The sequence below is a fragment of the Pantherophis guttatus genome, chromosome 13, assembly GCF_059756535.1.
Source record: "Pantherophis guttatus breed Tessera chromosome 13, ASM5975653v1, whole genome shotgun sequence".
NCBI lineage: Eukaryota > Metazoa > Chordata > Lepidosauria > Squamata > Colubridae > Pantherophis > Pantherophis guttatus.
In genome coordinates this window covers 5325324-5352983 of record NC_142075.1, presented here as the reverse complement: position 1 = coordinate 5352983, position 27660 = coordinate 5325324, and the positions used below count along the sequence as shown (strand labels likewise).

General features: G+C 42.8%; 1 protein-coding gene across 4 annotated transcripts in view; it reads right to left on the bottom strand.

The window, feature by feature from the left end:
- MEGF11 (multiple EGF like domains 11) overlaps positions 1 to 27660 on the bottom strand; it is a 726402-nt gene that overhangs the window by 259735 nt on the left and 439007 nt on the right. For all 4 annotated transcript variants that reach the window (XR_015729726.1, XM_060694754.2, XM_087877753.1 and 1 more), the window contains exons 8-9: positions 21119 to 21239; positions 5080 to 5216 (exon numbers count right to left, since the gene is read on the bottom strand). Coding sequence is in view for 3 of the 4 variants with exons in the window: in XM_060694754.2 (XP_060550737.1) it covers positions 5080 to 5216; positions 21119 to 21239 (258 nt within the window). In the remaining variant the exon portion in view is untranslated. The remainder of the gene's footprint in view (positions 1 to 5079; positions 5217 to 21118; positions 21240 to 27660) is intronic.

Below are 27660 nucleotides of genomic sequence, written 5' to 3'. Positions count from 1 at the left end.
CCAGTTTGGACCGGATCACCCGATCTGGTAGCGATGGTGGTGGGTGGTTCGGAGAACTGGTAGCAAAAATCCCTGCGCCCCCCCCATGCCCAGCTGAGCTGCACGATCATCAGAGCCTTTTTTTTTTTACTTTTAAAAGCATATTTTCTACAACCTCTTCCGCCGAAAAAATGCTTTTAAAAGTAAAAAAAAAAAAACTTCTGATGATCCCGCAGCTCAGCTGGGATCTCAGAGGCTTTTCAAAGCATTTTTTTCTGCAACCTCTTGGCCGAAGAGGTGATAAAAAAAATGCTTTGAAAAGTCTCTGATGATCCCAGCTGAGTTCCCTGATCGGCAGAGAGGTATTTTTTAAAAAGCCTCTCTGACGATCCCAGCTGATGATCCCATTAGAAAAAATGCTTTGAAAAGTTTTTTTTAAAAAAAGTTGGCCACGCCCACCCAGTCACATTACCCCCCCCACCAAGCCACGCCCACAGAACCGGTAGTAACAGATTTTACATTTCACCCCTGGTTTGCTGGTCAGAAGTTCACAAAAGCTGATCACATGACCCTTGAGACACTGCAGCCGTCATAAATATGAGTCTGAATTTTGATCATGTGACCATGGGGATGCTGCAATGGTCATATGTGTGAAAAATGGTCATAAATCACTGTTTTCGGTGCAGTCGTAACTTTGAATGGTCACTAAATGAATTCTTGTAAGTGTTGTAAGTTGAGGACTGCCTGTATATAATTTTTAATTACTGTTGAACAGCTGCTCTGAAAAATCAGAGAACTTGAGATTAATTTTTTAAAAAATAACTAATTTCCATTGATATATTGGTTCAAGAATACAAATTTCGGGAAGATTTGCATCAACTACTAAATATTCTTCCTCTGTTACCTGCTTCCTGGAGGAAAAAAAATCAGAAATCCTTTTATATTTTGTAAATTAGGGGTTGGGGAAAATGTTTCTGAGCCTTTCGTTTGATTCCCATCCAATCTGTGTTTTTGCTTGTTGCCTCCTATCTCCCAACGGTGCGATTTTCCATTTGATGTGATTGTTTATTTATACTTCTATATCTCTCTAAGATATGTGGGCTGCCCTGAGAATTTGTTAGCTGGGGATGACAGATAAATCATTCAAAGAAATAAAATAAGAATCTCGGATTGAGTAACAATCCCTTACTATACTGACAACGTTTCTCATAAACGATTTAGGGTCTTGTGATCAATTAAAAATTAATGTTTTTATTAGGACATAAATTTATTGACATTGGTGGACCAGAGTTGACAGCTTAACTGCCCAAGGACTGTTTTCTAAAGCCTTGTGGGATCCTTAAATCATTTCATCTGAGACAACAGTACAGATAGTCCTCTACTTACGACAGTTCATTTAGTGACCGTTCAAAGTTACTTATGACCATTTTTCACACTTACGACCGTTGCAGCCTCCCCATGGTCATGTGATCAAAATTCAGATTCCTGGCAACTGATTAGAATTGAATTCTTTATTGGCCAAGTGTGATTAGATACACAAGGGATTTGTTTCCAGTGTGTAAGCTCTCAATGTACATACAAGCAATTGTGATATCATTAACATAGGCATTGTAAAATACAATTCATCATAAAATATATTTAAATTGGTTCATATTTATGACGGTTGCAGTCACCTGGGGGTCACATGATCCCTTTTTGCGACCTTCTTGCAAGCCAAGCCAAGGGGGGAAACCAGGTTCACCTAAGAACCAGGTTACTAACTTACCAACTGCAGTGATTCACTTAACAACTCTGGCAAGAAAAGTCATAAAATGGGGCAAAACTCACTTAACAAATGTCTCGCTCAGCAACATAAAGTTCGGGCTCAATTGCAGTCACAAGTTGAGCACCATCTGTGCAACAATCTACCAATGTACATATTTTGTCACTGAACCAATCCTACTGTTCATTTGGGATGCTGCTGTGGCCCGTATGCAGCCTGTGCAGCTGGTGGCTGATTCTGACAGCGAGGAGGCTGGTGTGGTGCTGCGCCAGCAGCCTATGCAGCTGGCATTCGAGTCGGACAATGAGGAGGCTGGAGAAGATGCGGTGCCAGAGGTGAGGATTCAGTCAAGGCCTTCAGAACCTCCAGAAGCTCCTTTAAGTGAAGAGGAAGAAGAGGAGGAGCCTCTTCTCGATGCACGGGCACGCAGAGTGGCCAAAAGGCAGGAGTGGCTCCTCAGGAGGAGGTCTCCTCGAGAGTAAGGCTTGGGGCTAATTGGCCACTCCCTTAGCCTATTTAAGGAGGAACACCGACTGAAGCAATTTGCAGGGAACAACTTCGTTCACTCTCCTTCGTGCCTTGATCTTAGTTCTTTGCAAATTGCTTCTGGGCTTTCTGCCAACCATGGTAAGATTAAGATTATTTATTCTTTGCATTCTTGTAGGCTGTAAAGAAAGTTAATTAACAGCCTTTGTTTGGAAAAAAAAAACTTATTTAATTTAGTAAATTAAGGTTTGTACAGACTTTGTGTGTGCTCCGTTCTTTGGGGTCCGTAGCTGGGGCAGAACAGATGCAGAAATAGAAATGCCACAGAAATGCCTGCAATGGTATAGGGCAGTGATGGCAAACATTTTCGACACAGAGTGCCCAAACCAGAACATGTGCGTGTGCATGCATGTGCACGCGCCGGAGCGCTGGAATCCTGAAGACCAGGTGGCCAGTGGGCATGCTGGTCTTTGGATTTCCGGCGCTACAGCGTGCGTGAAGATCAGCTGGTCGGCATGCATATGTGTAATGGAAACCAGAAGAGCAGCTGGCGCACGTGCCCAAATAGAGGGCTCTGCTTGCCATCTCTGGCACGCGTGCCATAGGTTCACCATCACAGGTATAGGGGCTCCTGTTTGAGCAGGGGGTTGGACTAGGCAGAATGGGAGAACTTGCCATGGCCAACTCGCCACTGGGCAATTTAACGATTCTATTTAATTATTTAAAATAGATTTTTAAAAAGTATTTTAATTTTTGCCATTCACATTTCATTCTGCCTCTCCTTTTGCATCCTTTCTTTAATGACTCTATTCCACCATTTCTTTGATGTTAGGGCAGCTCTTGTCCTGTGTCAAAGAGCCTGTAGTACAGTGGACTAAAGCACTGTTATTAACATCTGCTGCTTGCAATTACTGCAAGTTCGAATCTCACCAGGCTCAAGGTTGACTCAGCCTTCCATCCTTTCTAAGGTAGGTAAAATGAGGACCCGGATTGTGGGGGCAATAAGATGACTTTGTATAAAATATACAAAAGTATGAAGGCTATTGCTGAGCACATTGTAAGCCGCCCTGAGTCTCTGGAGAAGGGCGGCATATAAATTAAAGTAAAAAAAAAAAAAAGTTGTCCTTCTGAGCATATTAATCCTAATAGTATACCTCCAGGATTTAATCTACCCCGACACATATGGGTGACATACAATAGAATTAGAACGACTCATGGGGTGTGTGCAACTTCTTGTATAAATGGGGAAAGACACCTTCAGCACAATGCGATTGCGGGGGCCCCCGACAGACTCTCCAACATATAGTGAGGGAATGCCCTAACAGAAGGTATCCAGGAGATTTTAGGGACTTCCTCTGCGTAACAACAACAGCTACTGACTGGATCTCCAAACTTGATATTAAATTCTGAAATGTTGCTTCTGTTTTCCTCTTAAGTTTTCTTACTGCTCTTTTTCTAATTGTTTTAATTGTTTTAACCTGTAAAAATGAAGTGTTTTAATAATGTGTGACCAGCCATACGCTAAATAAATAAATGTCCTGCATCAAGTTGAATGCGGCATGGTGGCTGTGGCAAGTTGGCCATGGCAAGTTGGCTGTAGCGAGTTAGCCATGGCAAATTGTCACGGTGTCAGGTTTCGATGTCATCTCAATAAAAATAAATTGCATTTCCAAACAGATAGTCTTTGAAGAAATCTTTCATTTTATTAAGCACGGCAATCTGTCCCCGATCGTGGCGTAGCCAACTCTGACTTTCTGACCCCAAACCTTCCCTTTCCATTCCCCAATTCTCTGCGTCTCATTGGCCTTCTTCCAAATCACTCTCCCCATATCTGCTACTTCAGCTCCCAGGAATGTGCCCCCTCCCATCTCATCTCCTAGGGGATATTATCTTCAAGGAAAATAAGTAGGTGAAATGTCAAGCGTCCTCTTGCCAGCTGCCCCCTCTTCTCCTTCTTATGTCAGCACTAGAGTAAATGCAGGTTGAAGTGCTGACACACGGACTCTGTACTAGAAGACCTCCAAGGTCCCTTCCGGCTCTATTCTGATGGACTGATTGAAATTGCCTGTTTGTTAAAACGTCTCCCTGAGATGTTGATCTACGAAGCCTAAGCTGGTCTTCATGAGGCAGGCCATTCTGCCGTTCAGTCTCATCCAGGGGTGAAATGCTCCCGGTTTGGACCGGATCACCTGATCCGGTAGCGATGACGGCGGGTGGTTCGGAGAACCGGTAGCAAAAATCCCTGCCCCCCCATGCCCAGCTGAGCCGCACAATCATCAGAGGCTTTTTTTTTAATTTTTAAAAGCATTTTTTCTACCTCCTCTTCAGCTGAAAAAATGTTTTTAAAAGTAAAAAAAAAGCCTCTGATGATCCCACCTGAGTTGCCTGATCGGCAGAGGCTTTTTTTCTTTTAAATGCCTCTGATGACCCAAGCTGAGTTGCCTGATCGGCAGAGGCTTTTAAAAGAAAAAAAGCCTCTGCCGATCAGCCAACTCAGCTGGGATCGTCAGAGGCTTTTGAAAGCATTTTTTAACAACCTCTTCGCTGAAGAGGTTGTAGAAAAAATGGTTTTAAAAGTAAAAAAAAAAAAAAAGGCCACGCCCACCCAGTCACATTACCCCACCACCAAGCCACGCCCACAGAACCGGTAGTAACAAATTTTAGATTTCACCACTGGTCTCATCCCAGCATCTGAAAGTAGTTAGCATCCCAGAAGGATTGTGCATGCAAGACGATTTTTCTCAGTGTACAGAAAGGCTGTAAGTATCACATAAAACATTAGCAGATTTTTTTTGGGGGGGGGGGTTTAAGAATGGAAAAATGGGTTCCCCTTATCTGACTCCAAGGCCTACCTGTCTCCCATATACCCTGCAGTACACAGGCAGACCCCTGTCACGTGGTCGCATTGTCCTCCATTGTGGCAGGGGCATTCTTGGCTGCAGTTAACCCCATAGGTCCCTGATGGGCAAGGCTGCGCGCACACAGAACCCTAAGAGCAAGAAAGAGAAAGAGAGAGAGAGAAAGACAAAGGTATCATCAGATTAATACTGGAGGTTTTTACGAAGAGACAGGAATATCATTTGTCTGGAATGGTATAGGGCAGTATTGGCGAACCTTCTTGGCACGTGTGCACAGGGAAGCTGATCTTCCGGTTTCAGAAGCACGCATGTGTGCCAGCCACCTGATCTTCTGGTTTCTGGTGTGCATGCATGCGCGAAGACCAGCTGGCTGGTACACATGTGCACACGAGAAACCGGAAGGGCAGCCGCCCAGTGCATATGAGCTCACCGGGAAGATCATCTTCTGGTTTATGTTGCGCGCATGGCCAACTGGTCTTCATGCATGCATGCGCACCAGAAACCAGAAGCCCAGATGGCTGGTACCCATGCGCATGCTGGAAACTGGAAGATCATCTTCCCGGCACGTGCATGTGCCCCAGACAGCTTCTCTTCCGGTTTCTGGTGCTGCCATGCATGTGAAGATCAGCTGACCGGCGCGCTGGAAACTGAAAGAGCAACGGGTGACAGCTCGCGTGCCCGGAGAGATGGCTCTGTGTGCCACTTCCGGCACGTGTGCCATAGGTTTGCCATCATGGGTATTGGGTCTCCAGCCTGAGGAGAGGGTTGGAATAGAAGATCTCCAAGGTCCCTTTGTTATTCTGTACCTTCTGCAACCTCAAGAACCAAATGCCAAGTTGTTTTCAATATCTTCAAATAAAAGTCTTGTTCCAAAAGGAATTTAAAAAGGTGGAATTTGGACCAAATTTGACAAACTTAGAATACAAAGGGTAGAACATTTGTTAAAGTTGTTATTAAGATTCAATTCAGGATCAAAACAAAGATTCCTGAGTAAGTGGATGGAGAATAGAACAATGAGTGTGTGTGTGTGTGTGTATGTGTGTGTGTGTGTGTGTGTAGGTATTGTGTGTGTGTATGTTAGCAATCTCATAAAGTTCAACAATTCTGAAACACGATGTACTAAATATATGAAAGATATTGTCTTTCCTTTCCGACCTGCTGTTTCTCTGCTAAGTATCATTAACAACATATTCTTCAGATGAATGGCAGTATATCTGTGAGAGTGTCCATCAATGTCAAAAATATTTTCATATTTAAAAACAAATCTGATATGGAATTTAATTTACCCCAGAAACCATTTATGGATAGTCATTCTGCAATGGAGTTGTATCACATCGGAAATTTGGATTTCTGCAAACATAAAACTTTAAAACATCTTCTTACCTGTTTGGTTTTTAACAAGAATGGGCCTTCTTAAATTTGATAGAAATTTTTATTAACTGTCTGTTCTGATTAATGGTTCTTACAATATGGGTTACCTTTGCCAAATATTGATCACTGAATTGATCTCAAGAACCATTAAGTTTATTTTATTGGTAGTACTGATCTAACATTGCTTCAGAAATCCCTGTTATGTTTCACACAGCTTGTAAACTGCTATTTCTTTCTCTTCTTTTTCTTTTTCCTTAGTTGGGTTTTAAAATACCAGATTCTACCTATCTATCTACTAGCTGAGAGCAGTGATAGACTGAGTGATAGAACTGTGATAAATAGATACATCATGTGAATGTCATATTTCATGGGGCTTTAACAGTCCTGCCTGAAAGTACCTAAAACCTCATGGAAGATTGTCAACTCTGGTTTGAGAATGGGTAATTTGCAAGATTTCAAACATAAAATTCCAGATAAATAATCCTCCCTTACCATCAAAGAGAGAAGCAACCTAGAACTAAGTAGAAATTTCTTGATAGTCAGAACAATTAACAATTAATCAGTGGAACAGCTTGCTTCCAGAATCTCCATCACTGGAGGTTTTTAAGAAAAGACTGGACACCTGCTCCTGACCAGGGAGTTGGACTAGAAGACCTCTAAAGTCCCTTCCAACTCTATTAAACTGCTTGCTTAGTGACCATTGGCAGTTACAATGGCATTGAAAAGAGGAGATTTACAACTGATTCTCAAACTTGTAGCTGTGACAGCATAATTACAGTCACAATCTGGTGGTTTGGACACTTGACAATTGTTGCCTATTTATTATTTTTTTGTTACTTTTTACATTTTATTTAATTTTTTCCCCAAGTTCCAAATTTTCTTAGTTTATCAAAATATACAAAGAAAAATGAAAATAGTGGGAAAGTAGTGGAGGAAAAAGGAAAGAGGAAAAAAGTATAGCGGAAAAGGGGAAAAAGAAAGAAAAACATTGATTTTTGGCTCTTTTTAGTGCAGTAGAATAAGATAATAACCTACAGCCACAAATTTTGCTTTCACTTAATAATATATACGAACCATCCCTATAACAACAAATCTATCTAGTCAGCAATACCCAAAATCAAACTTTTAATTTTTTTTAACTTCAAGCACAAAGTCCAGAAGCAGTTACCAAGTAAAAACAAAGTTAGTTGTGTTCTTTTCTTTAATCAGTCAATTAGCAGTCAATTTAGCCATCTCTGCTAATAATTTTCCAGCCAGTCATCCATGGTGGGAATAAAAGTATCTTCCCATTTTTGTGCATAGAGCATCTTTGCTGCCACTGTTGCACATTTATAACAGTCATAGCATCTGTTCTGCCCCAGCTCCAGATTCCCAAGGAGATTGACACACACCAACGGTCCTTATCAAATTTATTAAGTAGCAAGAATAAACCAAAGTCCAGCAAAGGTTGGCAACCAGCCCAGAAAACAAGATACGATAAGACTTTTCCAAAAATACTCTGATGATAATTACAAGTTGTTTCTAGCAAGAAACTTACTAACAGCGTGTGACTTAAATAGGCTAAGGGAGTGGCCAATTATCCTCAAGCCTTACTCTCAAGGAGACCTCCTCCTCCTGAGTAGCCACTCCTGCCTTTTGGCAGCCCTGCATGCTCGAGCATTGAGGAGAGGCTCCTCCACTTCACTCTCTCCACTTGAAGGAGCCTCTGGAGGTTCTGAAGGCCCTGGCTGAGTCTCTGCCTCTGGCACCACATCCTCTTCAACCTCCTCACTATCCAACGCGAGCGCCGGCTGCGCAGGCTGCTGGCGCGACACCATACCAGCCTCCTCCTCGTCGGGATCAGCCACGATCCGCGCAGGCCGCTGGCGGGCTACAACAGCATCCTATGGACAACCTGCACAACTAACTTCCAACAAGAAAAGTCACTGGGGAAGCCAGCAAGAAGTCTCAAATCATGGTCCTGTCACATTAAACTTCCCTATGTGGCATTTGCTTAATGACTGCAACAAAACAAGCATCATATTTCAATGTGGTCATATGATACTTTACTTTAGGACCACATTGCTTAGCAACAGAGTTGCCCATTGGTAAGTGAGGACTACTTCTATAGACAATTATTTGTTCCTGTGTTAAGCAAATCATACTGGCATTTCTTCCAAGTTCGTATCCCCAGGATCAGAGATTTTGCACCTAAGCAGGTGCAAATTATTTTTTTTAATCCACCTGATTATATCTTCAAATGTTCCAGGTACTTTATTTCCTGAATATTAAACAACAACAGCAAACACTCTTCTCAGAGAAAGTGGTAGCTCGGGAGAAGTCCCTCATGACCACTTCAGAGAAAACTCGTATTACTGAATGATTTTGACTTAGCTCTCACTCTTCTGCTGCCGGAAATATAAAACCTATAAAAGCCTATAAAACAATGTGCCTATTTGTAGCTTTATTGCAATAGATTGAATGGCAATAAGCCATGTCACCTCATTTCTCCATCCTGTTTCTTCCCTTAGACAAATGAGCAGGAAATATTTTAGAAAAGAAGAGAAAGGACATATTGACTAATCTCTGGGCTGATAAAAGTGAAAAAAATTCCAGAAATTTGGAGTTATTTAATATGTTTAATCAGGACAGTTAAGGACATCATAGCATGCAACATATATTAACCTAATTTAGTTTTTCTATGATTTAGTGCAGGGTAACCAACCTTGGTAACTTTAACACTTGTGAACTTCAACTCCCAGAATTCCCCAGCTACCTATGCTGACTGGGGAATTCTGGGAGTTGAAATCCACAGGTTTTTAAGTTGCCAATTGTTGGAGACTCCTGATTTAGTGTAGAATGCAAACTCAGACGTTCTAATTTATGCATCAATGTACAGCATGAATCCAGAACATGGATTAGCTTCATTCAATACTCAACCGTCGATGTAACCCTACAAGTCGAGAAAATGGATTACTTAAATAACCAAGTTAAGTCTGTTGCCTGAACCTGATCAATGACTAGATCTTATTCTTCAAGATCCTTCAGAAAGTCAGTTGTCAACAAGAGAATGTGGCTTTTATTGTTAAACTACACTAAGCGGGACACCAAAATCTTCCCTTGGTCCTAAGATGGTGGCCCATTTTAGAGACACCGCTGCTCATCTCACAAGCATCTGGATTTTGCGATGGTGACCTGCAGTACAGAAACTCATTTTGGATTAATTTGCTCATGTCCAGAAATGCAAGTCCTTTATTTAACCTGCTAATAAACACACTTCGTCATTCTGTTTCAAAGAAGACAAGATTCCTATTTTTGTAACTCACTGAGAGGAGTGGGTGGCCATACAAATTTTCTTAAATATTGAGAAAGCCACATTCCAAAGTTCATCCCTCAGGGGAATGTTTAGGCACAGATACAGAATAACAGTTGGAAGGGACCTTGAAGGTCTTCTAGTCCAACTCTCCACTCAAGCAGGAGACTCTATATCAGTGTTTCTCAACCTTGGAAGCTTGAAGATGGGTGGACTTCAACTCCCAGAATCCCCCAGCCAGCGTTGCTGGCTGGGGGATTCTGGGAGTTGAAGTCCACCCATCTTCAAGCTACCAAGGTTGAGAAACACTGCCTATACCATTCCAGACAAATTGCTCTCCGGTCTCATCTTGAAAACCTCCACTCACAACTTCTGGAGGCAAGCCATTCCAGAAAATTTCTCCTTAATTCCAGGTTGGGTTTCCCCTTGATTAGTTTCCATCATCCATTGCTTCTTGTCCTGCCTTCGGGTGCTTTGGAGAATAGTTTGACCCCCTCTTCTTTGTGGCAGCCCCTCAAATACTGGAAGACTGCTATCAAGTCACCCCTAATCCTTCTTTTCATTAGACTAGATGTACTCAATCCCTGCAACCATTCTTTGTATGTTTTAGCCTCTAGGTGGTAGGGAGAAATAAATCAGAATTTTAAAAACCCAGTCCATTAGGTGGACTTTGAAGAAGCAGGAGAGAAATATTATTGATGCTTTTAAACTTTGGTATTGGAGAAGACTCCTGAGAATACCAAACGCCACCAGGAAAATAATGAAATGAATCCCCAAATTAATCCAAAGTTTTTATTTGAGGTATAAATGACCAGCCTTAAATTATTGTATTTTGGATGTTCTCTAAGATCATCATAATGGTTGTTTTAGTTTTTAATAAGACTGGGGCCAAATTATTTAATATATTTTAAAATTGTTTTTAAATTTTTTGTATATATGTGTTTTAGTTTTGGCTGTGCACCGCCCTGAGTCCTTCAAGAGAAGGGCGATATAAAAATTTAAATAATAAATAAATAATAAATAATAATCATAAGACATCTATAATTTTGGCTCCCAAATAAAATAAAAATGAACCTGATGTTGATTAATAACATAAAGTTATGTTTGACTTGCAGGGATGTTTCTTCAAATAAACCATTGAGCCGTGGAGGCGCAGTGGTGAAAATGCAGTATTGCAGGCTAACTCTGCCCACTGTCAAGAGTTTGATCCTGACAGGCTCAAGATTGGCTCAGCCTTCCATCCTTCCGAGGTCAGTAAAACGAGGACCCAGATTGTCGGGGGCAACAGGTTGACTCTGTAAACCACTTAGAGAGGGCTGTGAAGCGCTATGAAGCGGTATATAAGTCTAAGTTCTATTGCTATAAAGTTTATTTTAAGCTATGAAATTGTATATCGCATCTTTCTCCTCAAAAGACCCTAAACAAGAAAGCAAAATCTCTGAAGTCCAAGATCGATATTCTGGGGAGCACAAACTCCCAGTCTCCAGGTCTTTCCTGCTTGTACATTCCAGTTGGCTGCAGCCAGAAGCCAAATTCCAAGACTTTCAAAATCCAGCAAAAGAAGAAAAGGTTTCACTTGTGTTATAGCCATGCTGAAGTTTTCTCTTTTTTCTTTCTCTTTTTTTTTTAATGAAAGCCCCAGAGAAGCTCTCTTAAACTCACAATCTCAGTATTTGTAAGCACAGTACTTTTACTTAGAAATTCAGCTCCTTTCCCAAGCAGACACTCCAAACCTCGGCTTTGTCCCAGGGGAAAAAAGAACCTCAAATATGATTTTTAAGAAACTTCCCAGCATCCTTCGAAGGATCTACTCTCTATCGATGTAGGTGAAATACTTATGGCTCGCCAGGGCTTGTTGGCAGAAGAGAATTTTTGCAGTTACCCTATTAATTTTGGTTTTCCTATTTTCTGCAGGGTGTCTTTAACCCTGAAGCAATTATGTTGTATTGATTCAAGCCTGCAGGTTATGTTGTAGTCTCTGTTTCGGTGTGAAGTACAACTAGTGCAAATAACAGTGTTGTGCCACAGATGTATCCACATCAGCTTGGCACCAATGTTCGGGTCGTGCCACTAGAAATAGGCCGGAGGCTGGAGCAATTCCATTCATGCTGGCTTCTGTATTCAGCTTTTTAGTTTTGTTTACTTATTGCATTGAGCTGTTTTGGATGCTCTCCAGGTGATGCACTTCCCCAAGCAGTGTGGGTTATGACACTTCTGCAAAACAATAATGTATTCACTGCAGTTAATAAGATTGCATAATATTTTTATTACTTCTCACCAAGGAAGATCGTGAAGAGTAAAAAAAGAAAGCCTGCTTGATTTACTTGCATCCAGTTTTGGTCACCACAATATTAAAAAAGAGTGCAGAGAAGAGCAACAAAGATGATTAGGGGTCTGGAGGCAGAGGTGGGTTTCAGCAGGTTCTGACCAGTTCTGGAGAACTGGTAGCAGAAATTTTGAGTAGTTCGGAGAACCGGTAGTGGAAATTCTGACTGGCCCTGGCCCTGGCTGGAGGATAAAACATAGGAAGCAGTGGTGGGTTTCAAATTTTTTTACTACCGGTTCTGTGGGTTTGGCTTGGTGGGCGTGGCAGGGGAAGGATACTGTAAAATCTCCATTCCCTCCCCAATTCAGGGGAAGGTTACTGCAAAATCCCCATTTCCACTCGATCAGCTGGGACTCAGGAGGCAGAGAATAGATGGGGGCGTGGCCAGTCACAATTTTTACTACCGGCTCTCTGAACTACTCAAAATTTCCGCTACCGGTTCTCCAGAACTGGTCAGAACCTATTGAAACCCACCTCTGCTATGAAGAACAGCTGCAGGAATTGGGTATGTCTAGTCTACTGAAAAGAAGGATTAGGGGTGACTTGATAATGGTGTTCCAATATTTGAGGGGCTGCCACAGAGAAAGAGGGGGGGAGTCAACCTATTCTCCAAAGCAGCAGAAGGCAAGGCAAGAAGCAATGAATGGAAACTAATCAAAGAGAGAACCAATCTAGAACTAAGGAGAAGTTTTCTGTCAGTGAGAAAAATTAACCAGTGGAACAACTTGCCTCCAGAAGATGTGAGTGCTCCATCACTGGAATTTTTCAAGAAGAGACCAGAATGATATAGGGCAGGGGTGTCAAACTCAAGGCCTAGGGGCCAGATCTGGCGCACGGAGTGCTTAGATCTGGCCTGCGGGGCCACCCTGGAAAAAGGAAAGGACCGGCCTCTGCCAGCAAAAACGGAGCTCAGGACGGTCGCGGGTGTCCCTCCCGAGGTCCATTTTCGCTGGCAGAGGGTTGCAGGAGGCGTCACAGCCAAAAACAGAGCTTGGGAGCCTGTTTTTGCTGGCCGAGCACTCGGGACATCATAGGCACCCCCGATACAAGTGACGTCGAGCTGGCCACGCCCCCTGCCCCTCCCCAAGGTCAAACACAACCCTGATGTGGCCCTCAATGAAATCGAGTTTGACACCCCAGGTATAGGGTCTCCTGCTTGAGCATGGGTTGGGCTGGAAGACCTCTAAGATCCCTTAGCAATGGATGGAAATTAATTAAGAAAAAAACCAACCTAGAACTAAGGAGAAATTTCCTAGTAATGAAAATAATTAACCAGTGAAACGCCTTGCCTTCAGAAGTGGTGGGTGCTCCATTACTGGAGACTTGTCTGGAAGGGGTTGAACTAGAACAGGGGTCTCCAACCTTGGCAACTTTAAGACTTTAAGACTTGTGGACTTTAAGACTTGTGGACTTCAACTCCCAGAAGACTTTAAGACTTGTGAACTTCAACTCCCAGAAGACTTTAAGACTTGTGGACTTCAACTCCAAAGAAGACTTTAAGACTTGTGGACTTCAACTCCCAGAAGACTTTAAGACTTGTGAACTTCAACTCCCAGAAGACGTTAAGACTTGTGGACTTCAACTCCAAAGAAAACTTTAAGACTTGTGGACTTCAACTCCAATGAAGACTTTAAAACTTGTGGACTTTAACTCCCAGAAGACTTTAACACTTGTGGACTTCAACTCCAAAGAAGACTTTAAGACTTGTGGACTTCAACTCCTAGAAGACTTTAAGGCTTGTGAGCTTCAACTCCCATAAAACTTTAAGACTTGTGGACTTCAACTCCTAGAAGACTTTAAGACTTGTGGACTTCAACTCCAAAGAAGACTTTAAGACTTGTGGACTTCAACTCCAAAGAAGACTTTAAGACTTGTGGACTTCAACTCCCAGAAGACTTTAAGACTTGTGGACTTCAACTCCAAAGAAGAGTTTAAGACTTGTGGACTTCAACTCCCAGAAGACTTTAAGACTTGTGGATTTCAACTCCCAGAAGACTTTAAGACTTGTGGACTTCAACTCCAAAGAAGACTTTAAGACTTGTGGACTTCAACTCCCAGAAGACTTTAAGACTTGTGGACTTCAACTCCAAAGAAGACTTTAAGACTTGTGGACTTCAACTCCCAGAAGACTTTAAGACTTGTGGACTTCAACTCCCTTTGCTGGCTGAGGAATTCTGGGAGTTGAAGTCCACAAGTCTTAAAGTTGTCAAGGTTGGAGACCCCTGGACTAGAAGACCTTCAAGGTCCCTTCCAGGCCTATGGGTTCTATATCCTATGCTCTAAGCCTCCTAGGCCCATCTGACGGATGTCTGACAAGACCAACCGTTCCTCCATTTCCTCCCCTAATTCATAGCTTCCGCATCATTTTTGTGGTCTTCCCAGGGATAAGCAGATAAAGCCTCTCGCAAGCCTCTGATTTTTGCTTTTCTTTCTCATTTCCAACAACAGCATTCGCCAAGGGTCTAATTGTCAAACGGTGGAATAATGCCAGGGGGCATCGCAGAACTGAACGAAGCCTTTGGCAAACCCAGAAGGAGTTAATTATCACGTTATTGATACAGATTTAGATGCTTTTCTTTTAAAAAAATAAAATAAAAGGAGGGAGTCAGCTTTTCTTCTTGACACGTAGAATGAAAGGTGAGGAATAAATGTGTTGTTTGGAAAGAACCCTCAGTCACTTCTTAACAGCAGAAAATTGCTTCTGGCAATCGGTGAGACGATATGCACGAAAAATTCTGTATGCTTAAATCTCTGTCCAAGGGGGAGCATTTTATATTTTCCCTTTAGTAAAAAAAGGGCACTTCCAAGTTTTGTCCCAAAGGTGCTTTTTCAGGAGGCAACTGGACTTTCTTGTTTTTTCCTTGAAGATATTTCTCTTATCGACTAAGAAGGTTCTTCGGCTCTAGCTGGATGGTGCGGAACGGAAGGATTTATATTCCTTGCAGACAGCTGGTCATTTGCATCCTTTTAGAGGTTGTTGAAGCACTTCAATGGTGGGTTCCTCCCGGTTCGGCCCAATTCAGCTGAGCCGGTAGCGGTGACGATATGACGTCACCAAACTGGTTCTCTTTGTTCGGGAGCTGGGCCCTCCCGCCCACCTCCACACACACCCCGCGTTATTCTTATCTTTTATTTGGCCCGAACCCCAATCTATTGCTGCCTCCCGAGTCCCAGCTGATCAGCTAGAAGGAAAAAAACTGTTTAAACTCTTGCCGTGGGGCTTCAAAGGGCCGCCCTACAGCTGATCAGTGTTAAAAGGCAGTGTGGTGGTAGACCGGTGCCTCCAAAAACAAATAGGTAGACTGGTACAGCTCTGCAAGCAGTTAAAAGCCTGGTAGACTAGTACCTCTGCTAAATCCTAAAGAATTGTCACATGACCATCAAGCCACGCCCACAAAATAAGCCACGCCCACAGAACCGGCAGTAAAAAAAATTAGAACCCACCCCTGAAGCACTTGTAGGTTTATCTGTGTCTTCAGGGTCACCTGAGTAGTGCAAATGGTTCCTGTAGTCTGCATTTTTTCCCCTGGAAATCTATTCCTCCTCCCACACCATTCCAAGGTTGTTCATCCCAAATTGTATAGCTAAAAAGTCTATAGAGATTCTCAGTCATCCAGGTCCTGGTTGTCCCAAAGGTGCTTTTTCAGGAGGCAACTGGACTTCCTTGTTTTTTTTTTCTTTTGAAGATGTTTCACTACTCATCCCAAAAGCTTCTTCAGCTCTGACAGGATGGTGGGGAATGGAAGGATTTATACCTCCAAGTTTTGTTACTTTACATAAATTCTGCATTTTCTCCAGCGAGTTTAAGAAAGGACAGATACAGAGAGTCCTTGACTTATGACGGTCATTGAGCCCAACATTTCTGTTGCTAAATGAAATATTTGTTAAGTCAGTTTTGCCCCATTTTACGACCTTTCTTCAACAGCTGTTAAGTGAATCACTGCAGCTGTTAAGTTAGGAACACTAACTTGCTGGCAATTACTGCGAGTTCGAATCTCACCAGGCTCAAGGTTGACTCAGCCTTCCATCCTTTCGAGGTAAGTAAAATGAGGACCCAGATTGTGGGGGCAATAAGCTGACTTGGTATAAAAAAGAACACCGCTTGGGGGGGGCGAAAGCCCTACTAAGCAGGTATATACAAAAGTATGAAGGCTATTGCTTAACACATTGTAAGCCGCCCTGAGTCTCTGGAAAAGAGCGGCATATAAATCGAACCAATAAACAAACAAACAAACAAACAAACAAACAAACAAACAAACATACAAACACAATAGTTTAAGTGAATCGGGCTTTCCCATTGACTTTCCTTGTCAGAAATTGCAAACGCTGATCATTGACCCTGGGACATTGCAACTGTCATAAATATGAGTCAGTTGCTAAGCATTTGAATTTTGGTCACGTGTCCATAGGGATGCTGCAACAGTCATAAATTAGTCATAAGTCATTTTTTTCAGTGCTGTTGTAACAACTTCGTATGGTCACTAAATGAACTCTTGTAATGGGGGTTGGACTAGAAGACCTCCAAAATCTCTTCCAGCTCATTCTATTCTATTTCTAAATCAGGGACTACTCTGTACCCTGTACCCTTCCCGTGTTTCACATTTTTTTGAATTAAGTTAAGCAACAGGTTTGGGGTCTGGACTACCCAGTGAGGTTCACAACTGAGTCTCAGTTTTAACTCAGATTTCCTTCTCAGTCTCAGATTTGACCTGTCCACAATGACAAACAGGATCCCTCTGAGATTCATTTAGGAACACAAGATGGATTAGCATATCTTTCTCATAAATATCCCCTGTGCAGATCACATCGACCAGTTTTGATGGCTTGCTCATACTTCTTGACTCGTTGGCCTCTTCAAGTTTGATTCTGCTAAACTGATTTGTAAGATGTTGTGGGATTTCAAACAGAGATTTGGGCATCAGATGCTTTATCCTCTGTGCACCAATTCTGATGAGATTGAGTTAGGGGACTGGAGGCTAAAACATATGAAGAATGGTTGCTGGAACTGGGTATGTGTCAGCACTTCAAGCTGCATTTACTCTAGTGCTGACATAAGAAGGAGAAATGGAGGCGTCTGGAAAGGGATGTTTAACTTTTCACCTATTTATTTTCCCTGGAGATAATATCCCCTAGGAGATGGGATGGGAGGGGGGAAATTCCTTTGAGCTGGAGCGGTAGATTAGGGGTAGAATGACTTGGAAGATTGCCAATGAGTGCAGGGGAGTGGGGAACAGAAAGGGAGGGTTTTGGGTCTGGAAGTCAGTGTTGGCTTCGATAGAGTACGATTTAGAATGTCGTACTTAATAAATAGGAGTTTTCCTTCAAAGACTTTGTTTGAAATGCAATTTATTTGAGACGACCTCGAAACCTGACAGTATGTCTAGTCTGATGAAAAGAAGGGCTAGGAGTGACTTGATAGCAGTGTTTCAGTATTTGAGGGGCTGCCACAAAGAAGAGGGAGTCAAGCTATTCTCCAAAGCACCTGAGGGCAGGACAAGAAGCAACGGGTGGAAACCAACCAAGGAGAGAATCAACCTAGAAGTAAGGAGAAATTTCCTGACAGTGAGAACGATTAATAAGTGGAACAATTTGCCTCCAGAAGTTGTGATTGCTCCAACACTGGAAATTTTTAAGAAGAGACTGGATAACCATTTGTCTGGAATGATATAGGGTCTCCTGTTTGAGGAGGGGGTAAAATTAGAAGACCTCCAAGGTCCCTTGCAACTCTGTTATTCTGTTACTGCCATTTTTCGGTTTTGAAAAATGGACTTCATTTTGGAAGATATCCAGAGGGATCCTTCTGGATGCCTCTACCTAAATCCAAAAGTAAATCCTTTTCCAGATATGATTTCCACACAGTCATGCAATGGACATGAACCTTGGCTAGGCCTTGGCCTGAGTCCAGAATGAACCAGTCTCAAAGCCCCTTTTCCCCAAGACAAGAGAGGAGGAGGAGGAGGAGGAGGAGGAGGAGGAGGAGGAGGAGGAGAAGGAGAAGGAGAAGGAGAAGGAGAAGGAGAAGGAGAAGAAGAAGAAGAAGAAGAAGAAGAAGAAGAAGAAGAAGAAGAAGAAGAAGAAGAAGAAGAAGAAGAAGAAGAAGAAGAAGAAGAAGAAGAAGAAAAGTCTGACATTGAACATGCATGGAGATGTTGAAGGAAAACAGTAATAAGGATATAATAAATAATACTAGAATATGATATACTGGTATACTAGAATTAGTAGAAACTTGTTATTCTGTGATCATTAGGTTCCTGTAACACAAATATGCCTTTGTATTTGTATCACATATATTATGCCTTTATATTTATATCTCCTGTAACAAACCTATTCTGTTATTAGGCCTCTGTAATGTATCTGGTATTTGTCAAACATATGTTCCTGCCATTTGATCTGAACCCATATCAATCTTGTGCCATCTAAGAGCATGATACGTATCTCAGTTGCAACTGCAGACATCATCGGAGGGAAAATTTACACTTCAGCCCTAACTTACACCTTTGATCTGTATAAGCTCGTTCCTTGCAGAACCAGGGGGCCAAATGAGCAATTGGGGGAACAAAGGAATGCTCAAGGAAGAGATAACGCTAATTGGGAGGCTTCTATTCCTTTGCAGGCAACAAGGAATATACAAACCTAAAGTAGGAGGCCAGAATTGGGTACTAAGCTGATGCCTCTGAGGGTATAAAAAGGACGCCATATCTTCCCCAAGGGGTGGCTATCTCCTTGCATGCATTGTATCTGTATACAGGATACAGTCCCTGTATATATAGTCCCACTCAGTATTTTTATTTTTGCCCATAAATAAAATCTGCTTCTTTTTGCAAACCTCGTCTTGAGTCTCTCTTTGGCATTCTGGTAACTCAAGTATATTTTGGGACCTTACAATGTCTTCCCAGAACTCTGACCTGGAATGAAGAACCATCTACAGAAGTAAAGGGCCAACATTTTAATCCTGGATTTTAGCATCTCTGCTTTCAGAATGGAAATGTCAGTTAGTTAGTTATCTTACTTTAATTTAGTTAATTAGTTTGAAATGTCAGCATTTTGGCCTCTTCTCAAACACCAAGACCTCTCTTGTTCTGCTTTAGGCCTCCACCCCATGTGAGATTAAGTGGGTGGAGGACGAGAGGCATATTTTCTCTGCCTTGAGTTTTGAGAAGTCAAGGCAGTGTAGACACGGTATAAAAAAAACAGAAGGCGTAATCAGTATTTATTAAAGCCACCTCAATCTGTGGATTTGTGCAAAGCCCACAAATATTTTAGAAATAAATATAATGCAACAGGCTGGCATTTGGCAGTTTTCTCCCTTTGGGGAAAAAAAAAACAGAAGCATTTTTTTTTAAAAAAATGCACAGGTAACTAAATGGTTACCATAGATACCTAGCTGTTTGTGGCAGTACAGTGAGAGTCCAGGGAGGATGTTAAAATATGGTTTACAACTCACAATTGTTATATTCATTCAATAGATCACCCTTCAGTCTTGCTCAATATTTGAATCCAGCCTAGAGACCCTGTTTATCCCAACAGACTACAGTCTCAAAATTTAAACCAGATTTCGTAGAGATGCCTTCTGACCCACCATCCCGATAAATGGGTATCTTGACAGGTTTGTACATGTATTCGAATATATCTATGCACATAAGTAAACCTGCCAGAAGCCAGGTTAAAATAAAACAGGCAGGGCCAAGACAAAAAAATAAATAAAATAAATGTATTTTAATTGGACTAATATCTACTAATTAAAATTAATTGCCTATAAAATAAAGAGCTCAATTTATAAAACTAATGGATTTTCCCCTTGGCGTGGTCTTTTTTCCCTCACTTGTAGAAACTCTTTTTCCCTTTGCAGCAAAAACAGATTTAAAAAAAACGCAGAGGGGAAGGCAGAAAGAGAAAAGGGGAACGAATAAACTAGATGAAGATGAGTCAAGGAAATGGGGAAACTACACCCGGGAGGAAAGAAAAGAAAAATAAATCCTAGGATGTGCTGGAGTCTTTAGTTCAGGAGTCGGCAAGCTTAAACACTCAAAGAGCCACAATGGTCCTAACTGGAAGCCCCCCGTTCAATTCTGGAGCCGACCGGAAGTCCAGTTACCCCACCATAGAGTCTCCTCCTAGCGCAGCGTCCTTTTTCCTCTGCTGACCGGAAGTCCGGTTACCCCACCATAGAGTCTCTTCCTAGCGCGGCATCCTTTTTTCTCTACCTGTCCTAACCGAAAACCCTATCAATTGTGGAGCCGACCAGCGACAAGGAGCCGCAGCAGAGGGATGAAAGAGCCACATGCGGCTCCAGAGCCGCGGGTTGCTGACCCCTGCTCTAGTTAGTGTGTGTGTGTGTGGGGGGGAAGGTAGAGTTGGGAGACCTCCCCTCACCATTCGTGAAATCCTAATCTTGTTGTTCCCAAAAGAGTGCAGTTAGTTTGGTGAGATTCTTATAAATAGGCGAATCGCCTCCTGGAATTCTGGATGCTCCATCATTGGAAGTTTTTAAGACTAGACTGGACAGCCATTTGTCTGGCATGGTATGGTATAGGGCAGAGGTCTTCAAACTTGGCAGCTTTAAGACTTGTGGACTTCAACTCCCAGAATTCTCCAGCCAGCTTGAGCAGGGGGCTGGACTAGAAGACCTCCAAGGTCCTTTCCAGCTTCTATCCTATCCTATCCTATCCTATCCTATCCTATGCATTTTGTAATTCTATTCTATTCTATTCTATTCTATTCTATTCTATTCTATTCTATTCTATTCTATTCTATTCCATTCCATTCCATTCCATTCCATTCCATTCCATTCCATTCCATTCTCAGAAAAACATTATAAGGCTCGTGATTTTGTAGGCGTGGGGTCCACGGTGCTTTCTGAGCTTGGTAGTTTCTTGCAGACATTTCCTTACCCTACTCGGTAACATCATCAGTGCTACTGATGTCACCTAGTTTGCGAATAGAACCTCTGCAAAAAGCCACCATCTCAGAGAGCACCAAGGACCCCTGACTGAGCTCCAATTCTTCTCTCGTCTCGGTTGTAGGGGTGCTCCAATGTTACCCACCATCCATCCTGGGGGACAGGTGCATTCTCCCGTGATGTGGTGACAGGTTCCTCCATTCTGGCAGGGGCATCGCTGTTCGCACTGGACTCCGTGGCTGCCTGGAGGACACGGCTCTTCGCAGCTGCTCGGGTTGGTTGCGAGGAAAGGAGAAGGGCAGCCAGCAACCCAGATGGAATAGAAAGAGACACAAAGCAATTTTGTAAGTTACAGCACCATTGCTCCACGGTATATACACAAATCATCCATCATGCAGCCGGATCCCATCGACAGTGTTGAGGGCAAAATGTAGGTAGCCAATATTTATCGCTCAGAAAGAGACAGGCTTTCTTTCAAAACCTTTTGTTTACGTTAACAGATCTTTATTCCCAAAGAAACTCCGGCTCACGGAAGGACTATTTTTTTTTAAAAAAAAGATTTCCCTGTTTCAGAAAATGGACAGTCACAAGTTGAAGCCTCCCAAATCCCAGCTGAGGCTTTCGAAGGTATGTGAATGAATGAATGAATGAATGAATGAATGAATGAATGAATGAAACTTTATTACGGTCCTCGACCAGCAAGGTATGTGAGATACAGGTAGTAGTAAGTCCTCGATTTACAACACTTCATTTAGTGACCATTCCAAGATACAAAGGGCACCTTAAAAAAATGGTCAATGACTTATGACCATTGTTCATAACAATGAACAACAAATAAGTGTTGTTCACACTTATTTATTTATTTATTTATTTATTGGTTCAATTTATATGCCGCCCTTCTCCGGAGACTCAGGGTCGCTTACAATGCGTTAAGCAATAGCCTTCATACTTTTGTATATACCTGCTTAGTAGGGCTTTCGGCCCCCCCAAGCGGTGTTCTTTTTTATACAAAGTCAGCTTATTGCCCCCACAATCCGGGTCCTCATTTTACCTACCTCGGAAGGATGGAAGGCTGAGTCAACCTTGAGCCTGGTGGGATTCGAACTTGCAGTAATTGCCAGCAAGTTAGTGTTCCTAACTTAACAGCTGCAGTGATTCACTTAACAGCTGTAGAAGAAAGGTCGTAAAATGGGGCAAAACTGACTTAACAAATATTTCACTTAGCAACAGAAATGTTGGGCTCAATGACCGTCATAAGCCAAGGACACCCTGTATCTGTCCTTCCTTAAACTCGCTGGAGAAAATGCAGAATTTATGTAAAGTAACAAAACTTGGAGATATAAATCCTTCCATTCCCCACCATCCTGTCAGAGCTGAAGAAGCTTCTTGGATGAGTAGTGAAACATCTTCAAAAGAAAAAAAAACAAGGAAGTCCAGTTGCCTCTTGAAAAAATCACCTTTGGGACAACCATGACCTGGAAGGATGGAAGGCTGAGTTAACCTTGAGGTCAATCTTATGACCATTGCAGCATTCCTCCTGGTCACGTGATCAGAATTCAGATGCTTGGCTCATACTTATGACGGTTGCAGGTGTTCAGGGGTCATGTGATCCCCTTTTGCAACCTTCTGACAATAAAGTCAATGGGGAGGCCAGATTCACTTAATGACTGAGTTACTCACTTAACAAATGCAGTGATTCCCTTAACAACAGAAATTTTGGGCTCAATTGCAATCGTAAGTTAAGGACTACCTGTATAGCCTACCAGATATAGTAAGAATACAAGTATCTTTATGTGTGGGACGTGAGTTCGGGTTCACACAAATTCCACTGAATCATGATGGGCCAGACATGCAAATTCTTCACCCAGGAGGTCCGCAGAAGAACCAGTTCTGGCCAGGGTCAGTTTTAAAGGTGAGTGCATAACTTTCCCCTCCAATTGAAAGAATCCACAACATCCCCAAAAACCAGAAGGAAAACATTTCAAATAATTTGGCAGATTCCTTATAAATCAGATTTAACAGATTCACAGAGTTGGAAGGGACCTTGTAGGTCATCTAGTCCAACCCCGTGCCAAAGCAGGAGACCCTACACTGTTTCTGACAGATGGCAGTCCAGTCTCTTCTTGAAAGCCTCCAGTGATGAAGCTCCCACAACTTCTGAAGGCAACTTCTGTTCCGTTGGTTGATTGCTCTCACTGTCAGAAAATTCCTCCTTATTTCCAGCTTGATCAGTTTCCATCCATTATTCCTTGTTAAGTGCTTTGGAAAATAGCTTGACCCCCTCCTCTCTGTGGCAGCCCCTCAAATACTGGAAGATGCTATCCTGTCTCCCCTGGTCCTTCTCTTCACTAGACTAGCCATGCCGAGTATTTAACAGATTAACAGAGTTGGAGTGGGATCTTGGAGGTCATCTAGTCCAACCCCCCTTTGCCCAAGCAGGAGACCCTACACCATTTCTGAAGATGGCAGTCCAGTCTCTTCTTGAAAGCCTCCAGGGATGAAGCTCCCACAACTTCCGAATGCAATTTCTGTTCCATTTGGTTGATTGAAACAACCTTTCAAAAATTTGAATAAAGAAAAGAGATCCCTCTGTTATTTTATAAAATCCTCGACTTACGACCACAATGGAGTCCAAAATTTCCATTTTCTCAGCAAGACAGTTATTGAGTTTTGCCCCGTTTTACGACGTTGCTTGCCACATTTGTTAAGTGAATCACTGCAGTGGTTAAGTTAGTCACACGGCTGTTAACGTGAATCTGGCTTCTCCATCAACTTTGCTTCTCCGAAGGTCACCAAAAGGCGATCACATGATCCCGGGATAATGTAACCGTCATAAATGTGAATCAGTTGCCATGCGTCTGAATTTTGATTACGTGACCACAGGGAGGTTACAACCGTGTGAAAAATGGTCAGAAGTCACTTCGTTCAGGGGCCATTGTAACCTTGAATGTTACGGGGCAGGGGTCTCAAACTCAAGGCCCAGGGGCCAGATCCGGTGCTTAAATCCGGCCTGCGGGCCTGGCCTGGAAATAGCAAAGGACTGGTGTCAGCATTCTGATGCTGCCATAAAAAGACGAGGCTTGACTTTTCACCTACTTATTTTCTCTGTAGATAATATCCCCTAGGAGATGGGATGGGAGGGGGGAACATTCCTGTGGGATGAGGTCAGAAGCTGGGGAGACTGACTTGGAAGATGGCCAATGAGAAGATGAGAATTGGGGAACGGAAAGGGAAGGGTTTGGGGGTCAGAGGGTTAGTATCGGCTATGACAAAGTCGGGGCCAGATCTGTCGTACTCAATAAATGGAATATTTCAGCAAAGATTAATTGTTTGGGAGTGCAATTGATTTGAGATGACATCGAAACCTGACAACTGGCCTGCGGTGCCTCTGCTAGTGAAAACAGGGCACGCACGGACTGCCCACAGCCCCCTGTGCCCTGTTTTGGCCAGCAGGGTACTGCAGGAAGCTGTCCAGGTCAAAAACAGGGTGCATGGGGCTGCCCGTGCCCCCCTGCACCCTGTTTTGGCCGAGTGGGTGCTGCAGGAGGGCATCCATCCCATCTCCTCGGCTGGCCTGCGGGGGACAACTACAATGCTGATCCAGCCCTCCAAGAAATCCAGTTTGACACCCCTGCTATGGGGTAATTGCAACCCCCGTCTATTTCTGAATCTAAACTGGTGGATTTCCATGATTTTAAACATTAACATTAACTTCTGCCAACCTAGGAGTTCAAAAGCACGTAACAAATGCAAGTAGAAAAATAGGGACCACCTTTGGTGGGAAGGTAACAGCGTTCCATGCGCCTTTGGCGTTGAGTCATGCCGGCCACATGACCACGGAGACGTCTTCGGACAGCGCTGGCTCTTCGGCTTTGAAATGGAGATGAGCACCACCCCCTAGAGTCGGGAACGACTAGCACATATGTGCGAGGCGAACCTTTACCTTTAAACATTAACAAAAACAGACCCGAAATTTTAAATCTGTCCCTAAGAGCAGACCACAAACAGAGGGGATTTACTGCGGTCTGCGAACCCCTCGAGAAAACCTCACATCTAAGTCCGAGGTTGGGAAACTAAATAAAACTCGGAGAAGTCAGGCAGGATCAATTCAAACAGACATATTGAAAATCGAGATGGATGGACTCGTGAAGAAGTTGGTGCGCACAGACACAAGCACACACACGGAAGCTGATGTTTTATGAATTTCTAATCTGTCCTAGATCCCTAATGTTCACAATAAACAACATTATTTATAAATATTTACGAGGAAAACAAAATCAATAGCCAGTGTCTCAGGGAGGCAGTTTTGAAGGGACAAAAATAAATGCTTTCTACTGCCAGATCAATTCACAGGGAATGATAGGTCTATTAAGACCTATAAGCATGGGGGTCTGTTGGGAAGTCACTGTGGCATCACAATGCTTGTTGTGACGTGTGTGATGTCACTTCTGCCCCGTGCTCCACAAACACGCATGGATAGGAACAGTGGTGGGATTCAAATTTTTTTACTACCGGTTCTGTGGGCATGGCTTGGTGGGCGTGGCTTGGTGGGCGTGGCAGGGGAAGGTTACTGCAAAAGCCCCATTTCCTCCCAATCAGATGGGAGGCAGAGAATAGATGGGGGTGGGGCCAGTCACAGGTGGTATTTACCGGTTCTCCCAACTACCGTATTTTTCAGAGTATAAGATGCACCGGAGTATAAGACACACCTTAGTTTTTGGGGAGGAAAATAAGAAAAAAGCTGATTGGCGGGGGGATTGACCTCCCGGAATACCCCCAATCAGCTGTTTCCAGAGGTAAATTTTAGCAACAGGTTCGTTGGTTGTGAGCTCTGTGCCTTGCTTTTTTTTGGCTTTTTTTCCTGCCTCTGAAACTTCTGAAACTCTGTTTCAGAAAAAACTTTTTTTTCTGCCTCTGAAAGCCTCCGAAACAGACTTCAGAAAAAAAAAAAATTTTTTTTCTGAAGCTTCTTTTAGAGGCTTTTTTTCTGAAGGACTATCTGTACTCTGTTCAATCTCCTTTTTTTTTATTGGTATGTAGATTAATCTCTTCCGATCTGTTGGTTATGGTGTCATTCTTCAGATTTATTAGCATAGTTTGGTTAGAATCTTTACTGATTCTTCTTTTGTTGCTTGCCATATTATTTTAGATAAAAGCCTTTCAGAGGCTTTTTTTCTGAAGCTTCTTTCAGCCTCTGAACTCTCTGTTTGCAAGGCTGGGCAGGGCTACATTTCAAGTATAAGACACACCCAGATTTTCACCCTCTTTTTTTAGGGAAAAAGGTGTGTCTTATACTCTGAAAAATACGGTACTCAAAATTTCTGCTACCGGTTCTCCAGAACTGGTCAGAACCTGCTGAAACTCTGTATAGGAACCATACTCTCAGGCAAGAACCAGCCGTGCTCTCAAATTTCAGATCTTGTAAGATTTAGCTAATGGGGTTTTTAAAATTTAATTCTGGGGTTCCGTTGATCTGAGAGAGAAATGGGGGCTTCAGTAGCCCTTGGTGCTGCCTGCCCTTCTGTTGCATGGAAATTGACCTATAGGTAGCCCTCGACTTATGACCACAATTGAGCCCAGAATTTATGTTGCAAAGTGAGAAATTTGTTAAGTGAGCTTTGCCCCATTTTACGGCTTTTCTTGCCACCGTTGTTAAGTGAATCACTGCGGTTGTTAAATTAGGGACACGCTTGTTAAGTGAATCTGGCTTCTCCATTGACTTTGCTCGTCAGAAAGTCGCATAAGATAAGTCACGTGACCATGGGGCTGCTGCAACGGTCGTAAGTGTGAAAAATGGTTGTAAGTCTCTTTTTTTTTCAATGCCCTTGTAACTTTCAATGATCACTAAATGAACTGTTGTAAGTCGAGGACTACCTGTGCTATGGTCGTAAACTGAGGACCAACTATATTCCTCTGAGCTCTGGGACAGGAGCAGTGAAATCTTGCAGGCTCTTATGAATGAGGTTGTTGAAATCTTTCAGCATCGGAATTCTGATCTCTCAAAATTTCAAACCGTTTTCAAGGAGAGGCTGGACTGCCATCTGTCAGAAATGGTGTAGGGTCTCCTGCTTGGGCGGGGGGTTGGACTAGATGACCTACAAGGTCCCTTCCAACTCTGTTAATCTGTATCACTGGAGGCTTTCAAGAATCTGTATCATCTTAATGTTCTTAAAGAAAGTTGCTGACTTCATTGAATCCCAAAATGCTTGTTGACACCCCATGCAGAAGATGGGGTGATTTTTTCTTTTCTTTTTACTATAGAAGATAACGATGGGAAGTGGTACATTGGGAACAACCAGGTCATTAACAGACCTCCCCCTGAATTCTAGGTAAAGGTAAAGGTTCCCCTTGCATATATGTGCTAGTTGTTTCTGACTCTAGGGGGCGGTGCTCATCTCCGTTTCAAAGCCGAAGAGCCAGCGCTGTCCGAAGACGTCTCTGTGGTCATGACTCAACACCAAAGACGCATGGAACATTGTTCCCTTCCCACCAAAGGTGGTCCCTATTTTTCTACTTGCATTTTTTCCGTGCTTTTGAACTGCTAGGTTGGCAGAAGCTGGGACAAGTCACGGGAGCTCACCCCGTTACGCGGCACTAGGGATTCGAACCGCTGAACTGCTGACCTTTCGATCGACAAGCTCAGCGTCTTAGCCACTCAGCCACCGTGTCCTGATCTCTAAGTAATTG